This window comes from Rosa chinensis, chromosome 5, assembly GCF_002994745.2.
Source record: "Rosa chinensis cultivar Old Blush chromosome 5, RchiOBHm-V2, whole genome shotgun sequence".
Lineage (NCBI taxonomy): Eukaryota > Viridiplantae > Streptophyta > Magnoliopsida > Rosales > Rosaceae > Rosa > Rosa chinensis.
Genome location: NC_037092.1, coordinates 6,703,068 through 6,719,166, shown reverse-complemented (window position 1 = coordinate 6,719,166; position 16,099 = coordinate 6,703,068). Strand labels below are relative to the sequence as shown.

At 40.0% G+C, this 16,099-nt stretch overlaps 1 protein-coding gene and 1 long non-coding RNA gene across 2 annotated transcripts; one reads left to right on the top strand and one right to left on the bottom strand.

Moving 5' to 3' along the window:
* Nucleotides 1–1,500, bottom strand: LOC112166607. The gene is made up of 2 exons (XR_005800672.1): nt 781–1,500; nt 1–227 (listed from the first exon to the last, which is right to left on the bottom strand). It is a non-coding gene; the product is annotated as an uncharacterized LOC112166607 (long non-coding RNA).
* A 6,993-nt stretch (nt 1,501–8,493) lies between these two features.
* LOC112166196 (3'-N-debenzoyl-2'-deoxytaxol N-benzoyltransferase) lies at nt 8,494–10,161 on the top strand. The gene is made up of 2 exons (XM_024302970.2): nt 8,494–9,364; nt 9,448–10,161. The coding sequence occupies exons 1-2, from the start codon at nt 8,559–8,561 to the stop codon at nt 9,992–9,994; spliced, it is 1,353 nt and encodes a 450-aa protein (XP_024158738.1). The 5' UTR covers nt 8,494–8,558; the 3' UTR covers nt 9,995–10,161.
* The last annotated feature ends 5,938 nt before the right edge of the window (nt 10,162–16,099 follow it).

Here is a 16,099-nt window from a genome sequence, read left to right as displayed (position 1 = left end):
TTATGGAAAAAAAAGAAGAACTTTATAATACAACAAACACAATTATAGTACAAACTTTCTTGATAGTTCATTATTCCCACAGAAATTTCAAACCTATACTTCAAAGGCAAACTACAAACTGGCAGCCTTTGCTCTTATTCTAGGAAACTAAACAAAACAAGTCTCACACTTCCTTCATATTAATCACAAGCTCTTCAAAAGGGAAAATTAAACTTCATGTTCAGTACCTGCAATATTTGATAGGGGTGAGCATCAACAACTCAGTAGGAGGCTAAACCTCTTTAAATAAACAACACAAACCAGTAACAATCAAAACAGTAATACATGGACGTATGCAATGCTATTTTCATCTATTACCTGTTAACTCACATGCTAAGACACAAAGAGTCTACATGTCCCATACCATGTAATTTACCTTTTTGAGGTGACTCTAGATGAAATAACATATGAATTAACCCCACAACCCAAACCATGATTCCCTTTTTGCTAGTCATCTTACTTAATCTCGATCACCAAAATCGTACAGCTCTATTAGCCCACCTGAAATTTGGTCCTTACGGATTAAGCTCAACTACACAAAAGAATACTCCCACATATTTCATTCCCATTCTATTCTATCAAAACCATGCCTCAACCTTCATGAACATGCTAATGAAACAATATGATAAACAACAGATAACACCCATTAACTCAACCATCAATCAAATTTCATAATTAAAATCACATATAGCAACACAGCAACCAAACAAATTAAATAGAGGTTTCCCCAGATCCCCCTACCTTGTTTTGGAAATTAGTTTATACTTCTCAGGTTCCTCCTTAGTCTCAAAATTTCTCCTTCCCTCACTCCTTCTTTTGTAAACAAATATAGGGGAACGCAATAAAGAAAATAGAACAGACCTGGATATTTATAGTGTATGGCAAAGAGGTCAGATTTTAATTCTAGATAAGCACAACAGAGAGTAGCTTTGGATGCCAACACTATCGGCTTCCTCTATGTTTTGATAAGGACTGCCACCTCCTGGTTCTAGGTCTCCACCACATGCTTCTAGCTTTGATGACTCACAACTCTGGTAACTGACTCTCCAAGGCTCTTCAGCAACATCGACACCTCCAGCTTCTAAGATTATTCTTATCCGGGTAGTCTATCATAGTGGTACTGATCCTTTGGTTTAGGTGGAGTGGTGCTTGCAAAGAGAAAAATAGGGGAGGAAGACGATGAAGGTAGCAGACGAGGGTTTTGAGATTGGTTTGTCGTTAAACGACATCTAACAGATGTATAAATCAATTGGTCTTGGGCTTTTAAAATTGACTTGGGTTTTAAAAAATAAATAAATAAATAAAACAAATAATGGGCTGGTCTAAAAATATAGAAATAGCATATATACTTATATCTAAACAACACGTCTTGGTGATGTGTGTGTGTGTATATTTATATATATCACACCATAAAATAATTATACATATGCACACACCCATAATTAATAATATAAGTTAATACTCAAGCAAAAAATAAAATATTCACTATATCTTACTTTCTTAATATTATTAAAAGTATAGGTCGTTACAGAAAGCTAGTTTGGCACAAAATAATTCATTAATCATCGATGTAAATAATCCATCTCATGAGAAAATTCCGGATTATGGTTATGTCCAAGAGACATCATTGGGGGACCCTCTAATGTCAAAACCAATTCCATAGAATAGGGAGATCTCCATGAATTATACTAGTGTATATGAGATGATGAATAGAAACTCTATTTCTATTGATGATGCCTTTGCATATTCTATTGCAAAAGGATAGCGTATGATGATATTGAACCTCGCTCTGTTGAAGAATGTCTACAAAACAGATCCCTAATTGCTACTTCCTCAAATCATGCAGAGATTATTGCTCTACATGAGGCCATGTGTGAATGCATATGGCTATGGTCTGTAATTAGACATATTCGAGGAACTTGTGGTTTGAAGTCCACCATGGATGAACCTACATGCATTTATGAGAATAATGAAGCTTATATTGAAAAAATGAAGTTAGGTTTCATCAAAGGCGACAATACCAAGCATATATCGCCTAAGTTCTTTCATAATCAGCAACAGCAATCACTTCTAAAGATTGAAGTGAATCAAATTCGATCAGAGGATAATGTAGAGGACTTATTTACTAAGTCGTTACCTAAATCCATCTTCGAGAAACATGTGAAGAGCATCGAATTGAGAAAGTTATCCGAACTCCTATGATTGTAACAATCAGGGGGAGATATCTAAATCAAGGGGAGGTATGATGTCTACATGTTCGATCTCGAAGAGTGAAGGACATGTTGTACTCTTTTTCTCCTCCTCAAGGAATTTTTTTTCCCACAAGGTTTTTCACTCAAGCAAGGTTTTTAACGAGGCAACGGTTCAAGCGTCACCACCAAGTTTGAGCGGCACAAGGAGGAATGTTGAAGAATGTCGATATTTAGTGTGCCTTGTCAAACTAGGATTAGTTCTATGATTGTAATAGGAGAGAAGGTTCTAGAATTCCTAGTCCTATTCGGAATAGTTTTCCTTGTATCATTAGTATATGTACTTTGTAATCCCTATATATAGGGCTCCTATTATCAATAGTGGAACACATATTTCTCTCATCAATCTCTCTAAATTCTCATATCCTCAAACATCTTCTTCCTTCTCGCACCAAACAGTTGGCTTTCATTTATTACTTTAACGACGAGTTGAATGATCAATTCAATCTTGCGCATGAAATCCCAAGAGCTGATTCTTTATGTTGACCTCCCTAATTCTTCATAGACTTGTAACAACAGACCAAGAACATCTTATGTACAGCTTCTTAACTAGCTAGTAGCTAATAAACTCAATCAATTGGTATCACAGCCCTTATAGTCAAGCGACTTTAGAATTATCATTTTTTTTCCGATCCAAACCAAATGACCTCGTCCGCCAATTCCAACTCCGCCATTGCCAATTTCTGGCATTTAAGAGTAGAAAGCTTATGAAATATATTGATGGTTTTTTTTTTTTGATGGAATGAGTGATAGCAGAGGAGCAATCTCGCTAATACTTTAATTTATTAATCTAAAAAAATGTGAATGATAACGTGAGCCCTTCTTGCTTTAAAAGCAAGATGCTGATGGCAAGCTGACTGATGATCAGGAGTTTGAGGCTTAAATTCAGGATGATCAGATGGTCTTAGGGTGGATCAACAGTTCAATGTTGGGCCCATGTATGAGATGACTGTGAATTCAGCTTAAGGCCGCGACATGCATATAACCTATAATGATTTTGAGGCGTTACTTCTTAGTGTTGTTCAGGGTACAACAATGTCCATGACAATGGACACCAATCGGGATCACCAATAGCACTTCTAGAGAGAGCAAGATTATCATCCACATAGTTGATATTTTACAAAAAAAAAATATGGGATGGAAATATCGCCCCTGGTAGTATGTAGCAGCTCGCTATGCAGTTGTAGAATACTGTTTTGAGATGGTAAAGCATAGCGCCTGGCGAGAGCAACCCATGTGGTTCGAGAAGAAATCAAACATGCAACAATAGACAAAATAGACAGTGTAAGAAAACCGTTGATCCACCCTAAGATCATCTGGTCATCCTGAATCCAGGCCTCAAAATATTTGTTCACCTCATCAGTCAGCTTACCATCAGCACACTTTTTAAAGCAAGGAGGGCACTCTGAGGAACAATTAACATACTTCATAAGATCAGGAAGAATTTGGGCAAGTCAGAGCTGGTAGTTGGTGCAGTCAAATTTGATAGTAAGGAAATTAGCAACAGTAGAGTTGAGATGGAGGAAGAGGCCATTGGATCAAGATTAAAAAAAAAATTGATAATTCTAAAGTCATTTGTCTATAAGGGCGGTGATAAAATAACAAACTCAAACAATATGTGAATATCGAGTGTAACTAGCTAGAAGCGTTCGTCCATTAATTTATATGTACTGTACAACAGATAGAATTTACATCATAGATGGAGTCTATCTCTTAGTAACAGAAACACGTTGGAAAACTCAACATACAAAAATGAATCGGATTCAAATTTGCTCACCACTTTTATTTTGTGGTGATATCACCGCCCTATTAAAACTTGCCACATCATATATAATTAATTGAATACTTAAATTTTTTTTTTTTTTTAATAAAACATCATGATTAACTATATGAGAAGTTTTAAATACACACCCCTAATTACTTGATACACACTCTTTACTCAATACACCTACCATTTAATTTCTCATTCTAATATTTTACTAAATATACAACCCAAATTACCTAAAATATCCTTAAACTAAAAAACCATGAAATACACTGTTAATTAACTACATTTAAGGCTACTATTTAATTTGATTAACTATATAATTGACCATATTAATTATTTGTGTTAGTTATTGGGAAATCCATAAGGATTCATTATTATTTCCTTCAAATAGATGCTTAGAAATAGGTTTTGTATTATTTGAGTTCTCATCCACCAAACACCCTATTGATCAAGTATAAAATTTTGAGTCAAACATTCAACCAAAACTATATCAGTAGTTTCTTCACAATGGCGGAACTACAAAGTTGTCATTGGATGGTCAAACAAATTCACAATAGCAAATTACCAATACCTACACTTTTAGTCTATAAATTACCATTAGCAGACCTGTTTTTTTAAATTCCTATGCGGTACTGTTCATGGCCCATGCGGTTCTGTTCATGAGCCATGCGGTCAGACTCCGGCCTTCACTTTTTTAATTATTTCTATTGGTAAGTAATTTATGAATCTGCCCTTGTGAATTTGATAATGTGAATTAACACTGCTGAATGTCAGTATCATTGTGAATAAATAATATTTCTATATTCCATCTTTGTTTTTCTTAGAAACAACTCATTTATTTAATAATTCCAAAAACTATTTATAAATATTACAATATGAAACTTGAACAATATATCATTTATTTCTGGCTTTGCTGCTTGCACATACAAGTTGCATTGAATTTCACCTCTTCTAATAGTGAAGAAGTTTCTCCAGCAGGATTTCCTGGAGTACTGACCCTTAGTAGTATATTGACCCCCGGTAGTATACTAGCCCCAGTAGTATATTGACCCTCAGTAGTGTACTGATCCCTAGTAGTATACTAGCATGGCCTTCTTGTATTTGCTCACTTCAGTATTACTTTCATTAGCTCCACCTGCAAGTCAATCGGCAATACAGAGCATAAGGGATGACAAAGTGTGCCCAAAAATGCTTTGGCGATTACAACTCTAATCCTTTCTCTTCAAAAATCATAGCATTCAAACACATAAAAACTGTCACTAAACTTAGAGCCTAATCTCTATAGTTTCTTCTATTTCTTTCCAAGATAAAAATTGGAAAAGAGAAAAATGAAAGGAAGTAGAAGATACATGCAGCAAAATTTGCAACTAATCCATGATCTTGCAAGAACAAAGAACCATAAGAAACTAACATAAACACAAACTAAAGCTATTGACTCTCAATACAAAACTAACAATCATACTATAGCTACTGACCTACAAACAAAATGTTGCTGAGCCCTGCAAAAATAATAAACAAATTAGGATCAGTACAGCTCCACCAAATTGCAAAACAAATAAACAACACAAGGTCATTATAGCTTACCCATGCCAAAACCTGTGACAACATGAGGCTAAAAGTACTGACCCTCAGAATTTCTCAACCAAATCCGGATTCGCAGCCTCTCTTCGCCTGCTTCGCAGCCTCGTGTTCGCTAGTTGCTTTGCAGCCTTGCTTCGCCGGATTCGCCGCCTCACTTCGCCTGCTTCGTAGCCTCGCTTCGTCGGATTCGCAGCCTCCCTTTGTCGGATTCGCAGCCTCCCTTCACCGGTTGCTTCCCCGGATTCGTAGACTTCCTTCGCCTGCTTCGCAGCCTCGGTTTGCTGGTTGCTTTGCAGCCTTGCTTCGCCGGATTCACCGCCTCACTTCACCGGATTCGCAGCCTTGCTTCGCCAGATTCACAGCCTTGCTTCGCCGGATTTGTAGCCTCCCTTCGCCGGTTGCTTCGCCGCCTCGATCCGCCAGCTGCTTCGTCTCTTACCTTCGTCGGAGCCCTAGATCGATTTAGGGAGGATTTGGATTTTGGGATGGTTTCGATTTTGGAACCGATCTGATTTTGGGAGAAATGGGTTATGTGAGTTTCAGTGGCATGTTTTGTAATTTTCTTAATATTTGAGTGTTTTTTCTATAAAATGGGCTGATAGCCTGTTTCAATTATTGACCGCATGGGCTATTGGTTTTGGAGTCTGCTATTGGTAAATAGTAGTGTCATTTTGTAGTTATTGGTAAAAAGCTCAATTTACAATTACAAAGTTTTATACTTGTGATGTATTATAATAGATAATAAACCGACTATCATAAATTCATAATTAAAAAAAAAATTGAACTGAAAAGTAGGAGTAAAGTGATATGTTTTAAAAACATTTAATGCCATTGATTTCAAAATTCTAAATTATATGGTTTCTCACCCCATTTAATTACAATTTATTTAAGGAAAATTTAAATTAGATGGTTTCTAACTTTATTCTTGTTTTAAATGAGGATGTCATGTATAGAAATTTATTGAGTTTATAATTAGTGAATAATATAAGGAAAATATGATTATTGTTTAAAGAAAACTGAATTGGGAGAGAATTGAGTTGTACTTTCATTGATAATAGGGGTCTCTTTATATAGAGGATTACAAGCATAGAGATAGAGTTGTACATGGAAACATAATCGTACATTGATTGGATATCTCCTAAGATTTTCCGAGAATATCTCTAGTATAAACCCTATATCAACTAGAGCAAGTAACCTCGAGTTTGGGCCAGACACATATTCTGGATTTACTTGAACAATTATTATTATTTTTCTTCTAATACATAGAGATGTCTATTTTGGTCATTTAAATTTATCTATAAAATCAGATTTGAAATATAAATAATAAGGATGTGTATTAAGTAATTTGAAGTGTGTATTTAAAATTTCTCTAACTATAATTATATTTTATAACACATGACACAGTTTTATATTGAGTGGTGATAATGTGATATCACCACTAAAATATTGGTGGTGAGCAAATTTAAATCCAAAATAAATCTATTAAAATAACCTTAATTAAGTACAACCTACTGAATAATTGGATCAACATATAGGAGACCTAGATAATATAGAACAGAGCGACTATTGAGAAGAAGCAGGAGAGGATAACAAACGTCTATTAGCAGCGAGTAGCGACTAACTGAAGTAGACAAAGTAATCATGTAATGAGGCCTTCGATCATATTCCCATCATGTGGCATCCTAATTCTCTGAAAAAGGCCAAAGCGTGAAGCTTTCAATAAAAGGCTGATAGTGTCTTATTCTGAAACTTTAAAGAACAACACCACCTTTAAGGCTTCCACCCTTGTGCAAATTAAGCATTCCTCCCACTCATCATGTAGTTCATTCATTATAGCCTTCCTTTTATATAAGTGCTCTCTTATTGGTAAATCTTTTTTTTCTTTCTATATCAGTTATATCTGAACGATAATCATGAAGTAAACTGATACAAGTCGAAACAGAACATCATATGATCCTTGTGCATCATCCATTTGAATAAGAATGCACACACATCCACATGTGAGAGAAAGTAATAAAGCTATATACATTACTTTGCAGACTCAAAGAGTACCTGCACACTTGGGAGACTGAGCTTAGGATTTATACTCTGACGTACTACTAGGTAGTCTTTTTGTCTTCTCAGTTGAGCTGGAAGGACTCACTTGACCACTGCAATAAAGTCACAGATGGATAGAAAGCTTATATCGCCAATCAGATATTCCCATGGAAAGCCTTGTGGACAATCATGCATGTTGCAATGCTCATAAAAAAAGAGTTGTCATGTCCCTAAACAAGATGAACAGACTCTAATTTTTCAATGATCGATAATCAAAACCCCAATTTTCATGACAAAGTTTAAGGAAAGTCTAATTGATCAGTCTCATATTCATCTCAAATAAATTATGGTACGATAATATTTAAGGAGCACAAACAAAAGTAACTGGAAAAAGAATTACTAAATTATCAGGCTGTAAAGGAAACTCGGAACCACCAGAAACTAAAGAGGACCAACTTCCTGTAACAAGAACTAAAGAAGACCAACTTCCTATGACAGGAGACTGATCAATTAGACTGAATGAGCATGTATTTAGAAAATACATGTATAGATTTTATTTTCTAAATCTTCAAATCCGCAAACTAAACAATACTTTAAAGTTATTGGCGTCGATCTTAATGGGCCGACCTGTTCAGGCCCAAAAGTGGAAATCCGGCTAACATTTGTGCAGGGCCCGTGCAGGGGTTGTTGGAAGTGTCACACTCAGAAAAAGGCGTGGTGGAGGGTTTAGGGTTTAGGCATGCTCCACGTCGTCTTTCGCGCCAATTCTCACCAACCAATCAAATCAACCCACCACCGACCGCTTTATAAATTTGAACTTCAGAACCACCAAAACCCACCAACCACCGAATCAAACATCCGAAACCCGACCGGAAAACCCGAAAATGCAAGTCAAAATCTCCGACACGACCGTCGTCGTTCCCTCCAAACCCCCATTCGCCGACGACCACCTCCTCCCGCTCACCCACCTCGACAACGACGCCAACCTCCGTGTCACCTTCCGTTACGTCCGCGCTTACGTCACCACCACCAACTCCCCCGACCCCTTCCAAGTCATCTCTGCCGCACTCTCCGCCGCGCTGGTCCACTACTACCCTCTCGCCGCCAATCTCCGCCGCCGTCGCGACAACCGTTTCGAGCTCTTCTGCTCCAACGGCCAGGGCGTCCCGCTCATACGCGCCTCCGTCGATTCCACCCTCGACTCGGTGAGTCAACTCAATGACGCGGACAGCCAGTTTCTCGAGCAGTTGGTACCCGACCCGGATCCGAATGAGGCCATGGTAAACCCGTGCGTGTTGCAAGTCACGGTGTTCAAGTGCGGCGGGTACACCCTCGGAGCCGCCATAAGCCACTCTCTGTGCGACGGAATGGGCGCCACTCAGTTCTTCAACGCCATGGCTGAGCTGGCTCGCGGGTCGGGTGAGATTTCGGTGCAGCCAATCTGGGACAGATCGGGTCTGCTCCGACCCAGAGATCCGCCCCTAGTCGAGACGCCGGTGCTGCACGAGTTTCTGAAATTAGATCGGCAGTTCTCACCGTATGAACATGGAAAGCAATTAGGTAAGGTTGTGAGGGAATGCTTTGAAGCTAAGGATGAGTGTATTGAGAAGTTCAAGACTGAGCTATTGGAGCAATCCGGGTTGAGCTTCACCACGTTCGAAGCTTTGGGTGCTTATATATGGCGAGCCAAGTAAGTCGGTCTAGTTTTTGTGTTTATCAAACTCTCACTCTGTTAATTTGTTTGGGATAATTAATGGATGAAATTTTAAACAGGGTCAAATCGTCGAGAATTGCCATGGGCGAAATGGTGACGTTTGCCTATGCACTCAATGTTCGGAAGCTAGTAAACCCTCCGTTGCCAATAGGGTATTGGGGAAATGGTTGCATTGCAATGTACGTGAAGCTGAGCGCCGAGGAGTTGATTGGAAAGCCAATGTGGGAAGTTGCGGATTCGATAAAGAAGAGCAAAAGCAATGCCACGGATGAGTATGTGCGGTCATTCATTGATTTTCAGGAGCTGCATTACGATGAGGGAATCACGGCAGGAAAAGAAGTGAGTGGGTTCACGGATTGGAGGCACTTGCGCCACTCGACGGTTGATTTTGGGTGGGGAGGTCCTGTGACTGTTTTGCCGCTTTCGAGGAACTTGCTTGGGAGTGTTGAGCCTTGCTTTTTCTTGCCTTGTTCTGGAAGCAAGGGAAAGAAAGATGGGTTCAAAATTATGTTGAATCTGAGAGAGAGTGCTATGGCTGCTTTTAGAAAGGAGATGGAGAAGTTTAGCAGCCAAGAATTTGGGTTGTCATTTGTAACTAAGAAATAGGCCACTCCATCTTTTATCTGATCATATTGTAAGCTCAATTTCGGTTTCAATAGCTTGTTTCTTTTCGTTAGATTTGCAGGGAGATTTGGTTTGGTCCCCCTCCTAAGTTGCTACTTTTCTTCTTTTAATAAATTTCTTAAAAATTAAAAGGCCTCTCAAATTGATTGTACTTGCTTAATAAACACTTTTTCAACAGATGATCAAAAATCTTTCTTTTAGGTGAATTTAAAGTAGGAAGATGGACATTTCGGCCTAATTTTACTAGTCTTCACTCGCTGTCATTGCCATCATCATAGATCTCCCTCATCACTGTATTTTTCTGCACTCTTGTCATCTTCATATTCGTCTTCACATTCATCATTTTCTACCGGAGTAATCAAAAATCAACCTCCATATCTCCCTGGACAGCTCCCCTGCATACCATAAAACAGCACAAGGGATTATCTCATCCCGAATGGTTGACCTACACCAAAAAATAAAACAACAATAACCACACGTCAACAAATATTAATTCCAATAGGTCTTGACGCAGTCGGAATGATAAACTAGGTTTACCAGCAATAAACCTAAGCAAACGATTCTGGAGTCCACCAGAGATAAAAGAGAATAATCTCAATATATTGATAAAAGATGATAAGATGCCTTCTGCAGCCGCTTGCGGCTGCATAAATAAGAGAAAAGTACCCTAGGGCGACTAACAACGAAACCCTAAGGCCCATGGATAAAAACGAAAACAATCCAAAAATAACTAAGAAAACCAAAAACGGGTAAAATAGAAAAATGCCGTTTTGAGGCCCTAAACGATCCCGAAAGCCCGAAAAGGTCACACGTCGTGGCATAGCCACGAGTTTGCTTTCTGGCGCGATTCCCTTTCCGGAAAGCTAAAGTGCGTCCCGATCGGACTCCGGAGGCCCATTTCACGTCTACTAGTCCCTTTTCGGTTTCCACCCTTAGCACGATCCAATTGTTCTTGAAATTGGACCGCTATCTGTTCTACATCAGTCTCCTCCACCTCCGAAGAACTCGACCCTGAGTTCTCTTCAGGATAAAGAACCTCATCTTCATGAAACTCATGCAGATCAGCAACATTGAAAGTGTTAGAAATGCCCATTGAATCTGGAAGTGCAACAACATAAGCATTATCATTGATCTTCTTCACCACCTTAAAAGGACCATATTTTCTGGGCTTCAACTTGTTATAGGTACCAACAGGGAATCTCTCCTTCCTCAGGAACACCATCACGTCATCACCTTCCTGGAATACTTTAACTCGCCGATGTTTATCAGCTGCAGTTTTATTCTTAGCATTAGTTGCTTCCAGCTTAGCCTTAACTTCATCTCGAACAGCTTGTACATCTCTAGCCATACTATCAGCAGCAACACTAACTCCAGGAACCTTAGGAAGCTTCACCAGATCAACCACATGTTGAGGAACAGTAGTATAAACTAAGGAGAATGGTGACTTCCCTGTGGCGCTATGCACAGCACTGTTATAAGCAAACTCCACCTGGGGCAAAGCATAATCCCACTGTTTGGGTCGATCTCCACAAACGCTCCGGACCATGTTACCCAAAGTTCTGTTAGTAACCTCTGTCTGGCCATCCGTTTGAGGATGGGCTGTGCTACTACGGTTCAAAGATGTTCCAAACATCCTCCACAAAGTAATCCAGAAATGGCTAAGGAACTTGGTGTCTCTGTCAGATGTAATGGACTTGGGTACTCCATGCAAACGAACCACTTCCCTGAAGAACAGTTTAGCTATATTAGAAGCATCAGCAGTCTTTTTACATGCGATGAAATGCACCATCTTAGAGAACCTGTCAACTACCACAAACACTGAATCCACTCCCCTTTGGGTACGGGGTAAGCCCAACACAAAATCCATAGCAAGGTCCTGCCAAATGTCATCAGGAACAGGTAAAGGTAGATAAAGACCTGTATTTTGGGACTGACCCTTAGATACTTGGCAGGTGTAGCACTTTCTCACAATAGTTCCTGCATCCTTCTTCAACTGTGGCCAGAAATACCGCTCCTCAAGACTAGCAATAGTCTTGTCTCTGCCCAAGTGCCCGCTCAATCCTCCTCCATGCAGATCTCGGATCAGTTTTTCCCTCAATGAAGAACTAGGGATACAAAGTCTGTTGCCCTTGAATAAATATCCTTCATTCTCATAAAAATCTGCGACTGCATTGTTATTGCTGCACTTGGCCCAAATCTCCTTGAAATCAACATCTTCTTCATACAACTCCTTCAAGAGGTCAAACCCCACAATCTCCTGAGCTAAAGTGACCAGTAAGGACGCCCTCCTACTCAAAGCATCTGCGACCCGGTTAAGAGTACCAGATTTATGTTGAATCACAAAAGGAAACTTCTGCAGAAAACTCACCCACCTTGCATGCATTTTATTCACAGTTTTCTGGCTATTGAGGTACTTCAAGGCTTGGTGATCGGTGAACAGTACGAACTCCCTCTGAATCAAGTAGTGCTCCCATTGCCTCAATGCCCGGAACACTGCATAAAATTCTTGGTCATAAGTACTCCACTTCTGACGAGCTTCACTCAACTTTTCACTAAAGAATGCTACGGGTTTCTTCTCTTGTGACAATACAGCACCCACTCCCACGCCACTAGCATCACATTCTACCTCGAATACCTTGTCAAAATTAGGAAGAGCAAGAACTGGTGCAGTACAAAGCTTCTCCTTGATTAAGGCAAAGCTCTTCTCTTGTTCCTCTCCCCATTGGAATTTGCCTTTCTTCAAACATTCAGTAATAGGGGCAGTAATGGTACTGAAATTCTTCACAAATCTCCTGTAGAAAGTAGCTAAACCATGAAAGCTCCGCACTTCAGAAACTGTTTTCGGAGCTGGCCATTCTCTTATTGCTCGTACCTTCTCTTCATCAACCTGAATGCCTTCTTCTCCAACCACAAATCCCAGAAATAATAACTTGTTGGTGCAGAATGTACATTTTTTTAAGTTGATGTACAGTTTATTCTCCTGTAAAGCTTCCAAAACCTGCTTCAAATGCACCAGATGTTCTTCTTTGGTCCTGCTATATATCAGTATATCATCAAAATACACTACTACAAAGGAACCCATAAAGGGGCGAAGAACCTGGTTCATAAGCCTCATAAAAGTGCTGGGTGCATTAGACAACCCGAATGGCATGACCATCCACTCGTACAAGCCATCCTTGCTCTTAAAAGCTGTCTTCCATTCATCTCCTGGCTTGATTCGAATTTGGTGATATCCACTTCGAAGGTCTATCTTGGTAAACACTTTGGAACCTTCTAGCTCGTCAAGCATGTCTTCCAAACGAGGAATAGGAAACCTGTACTTCACAGTTATCTTATTAATGGCCCTGCTATCAACACACATCCGCCATTGATTGCCCTTCTTAGGAACAAGGAGGACGGGAACTGCACAAGGACTCATACTCTCTCGGATGAACCCCTTTTTCAACAAGTCTTCGATCTGCTCCCTCAAAATCTCATTCTCCTTGGGACTCATTCGGTAATGTGGCAGATTTGGCAGGCTAGCTCCAGGAACCAAATCGATCTGATGTTGGATGTCTCTCATAGGTGGTAGTTCGTTGGGCAACTCATCTGAAATCAACTCTTCAAAATCTCCCAACAACTTCTGCACTTCTTTAGGGATCAACACATCTTCCTTTTCTGTAGCCAACAATCCCTTTATCACTACTGGGCAGAAAACTTCAGTTTCTCTAAAAGCCTCCTCCATCTCAAACTCACTACTAGATAAGGTCAGGAAACTCTCCCCTTTCTTCCCACCAGATTTTTCAAATTGACTCACGGGAGCCATAGCAATTTTATGACTATCCCACATAAACATCATCACGTTATCTCTGCCTTTGTAAATTACATCCACATCATATTGCCAAGGTCGTCCAAATAAAATATGACAAGCATCCATATCAATAATATCACACATAACTTCATCTTTATAATGCTTACCAATGGAGACCGGTACTTTGCAAGAATCAATAACTCGAACTTGTGGACCTTTCTTGACCCAACCAAGGGAATAAGGTGCTTCATGAGGCTGCGTAGGTAACTGCAAGTATTCCACCAGTTTCTTGGCTACAAAGTTTTCGCAGCTCCCATTATCCACAATCAAATTGCACACCTTGTTATTGACGGAACAAAATGATCTAAAAATATTGCGCCGTTGTCCATCTTCTTTGGGACATAATAAGACCCGCTGCAACACAATATTAACCTTTTCAGGAGACTCCTCCTCCGCGAACTCAGCCCCATCATAATCGTCACCTCTTCCTCCTTCTTCTTCATCTTCATCATATTCACCTATAAGAGCAGTTTGTCTCCTCTCTGGACACACATTAGACCTATGTCCAGGCTTGTTGCATCGATAACAGACATCTCCCGTAGGTCTAGCATAAGGGTTATTAAATCTCTGATTCGGGGCTCTATTTTGAGCACCACTAGAACTACCAACACCTTTAAAAGGAGGATTGGAAGCCCTAAAAGCACCTTCTGTTTTCTGCAGTGTGGTTTTACCCCTGTCAGTTGAAGAATTTACTAGATCTGTGCTCCTTTGGTAGTTATATCTTTGGAAAGAAGAAGCTCGTGAAGGCTTCTCTAACAACTCTGCCTTCAATGCTAGGTTTGAAGCTTCTGCCATAGTATGAACAGTTTGCAACCCGATTTTCTCTTGAATGGAAGGCTTCAGCCCACTGACAAAGCGAGCCACCTTCTGACCTTCAGTTTCTCCTAATTCATTACGCTCCGAGTAACGCAAGAACTCAGCGGTGTATTCAGCCACTGTCCTAGTTCCCTGGACACATTCGATATACAATCTGTACAAAATCTGTTCATAATCGTCCGGTAAGAACCTCTCCATCATCAGCTGCTTCATTCTTCGCCATGTTTTAACACCCTGCTTCCTTTGTTTCTTGCGGGTGTTCTGCAATTTATCCCACCAAACTGCAGCAGTACTCTTCAATCTCCATGCAACATGCTTAACCTGCTTGTGTTCAGGAACTTCCATGATCTCAAAGAACCTATCCACTTGAAGCTGCCAATCTAGATATTCTTCTACACCCAAGTTGCCCGAAAAGAAAGGAATTTCGGCCTTGACTTTGTAATCTTGGTCAGCTTGTCCTTGTGGTTCATATTGCACCATCTCTTCTTCAGACTCAGATTCTGAAGTATGAACAACAACCTCTCTACGTGGAGCCCTAATTCGCTGGCCTCCCTCCCTGCCTATATTCCGGTCATTGTTGTTGTTGTTGTTGTTGTTGTTTCTCTCTCCTAACAACCCACGAATTTCTCCAATCTGCTGATCCATCCGATTGTTCATGGTGTTGATGGCAGCGGTAAACGCTGCCGTGAGAGCTTCGATATCCGATTTTGTAACTTCACCCATTGCTACCAAGGTAAATAGGAGAGACAGGAAAAACCTGGCTTTGATACCACCTGACGCAGTCGGAATGATAAACTAGGTTTACCAGCAATAAACCTAAGCAAACGATTCTGGAGTCCACCAGAGATAAAAGAGAATAATCTCAATATATTGATAAAAGATGATAAGATGCCTTCTGCAGCCGCTTGCGGCTGCATAAATAAGAGAAAAGTACCCTAGGGCGACTAACAACGAAACCCTAAGGCCCATGGATAAAAACGAAAACAATCCAAAAATAACTAAGAAAACCAAAAACGGGTAAAATAGAAAAATGCCGTTTTGAGGCCCTAAACGATCCCGAAAGCCCGAAAAGGTCACACGTCGTGGCATAGCCACGAGTTTGCTTTCTGGCGCGATTCCCTTTCCGGAAAGCTAAAGTGCGTCCCGATCGGACTCCGGAGGCCCATTTCACGTCTACTAGTCCCTTTTCGGTTTCCACCCTTAGCACGATCCAATTGTTCTTGAAATTGGACCGCTATCTGTTCTACATCAGGTCTACAGAGCTCAAGCATTATAAAGCGAGTTGATGACTTAATGCATCATTGTAAAAGATGATCATATTGGAGACATCGCCTGAGATAGTGTGCTATGCCTGCTTTTAAGAAAGGAGATGGAGAAGTTTAGCAGCCAAGAATTTGGGTTGTTCTGTTGTAACCAAGAAA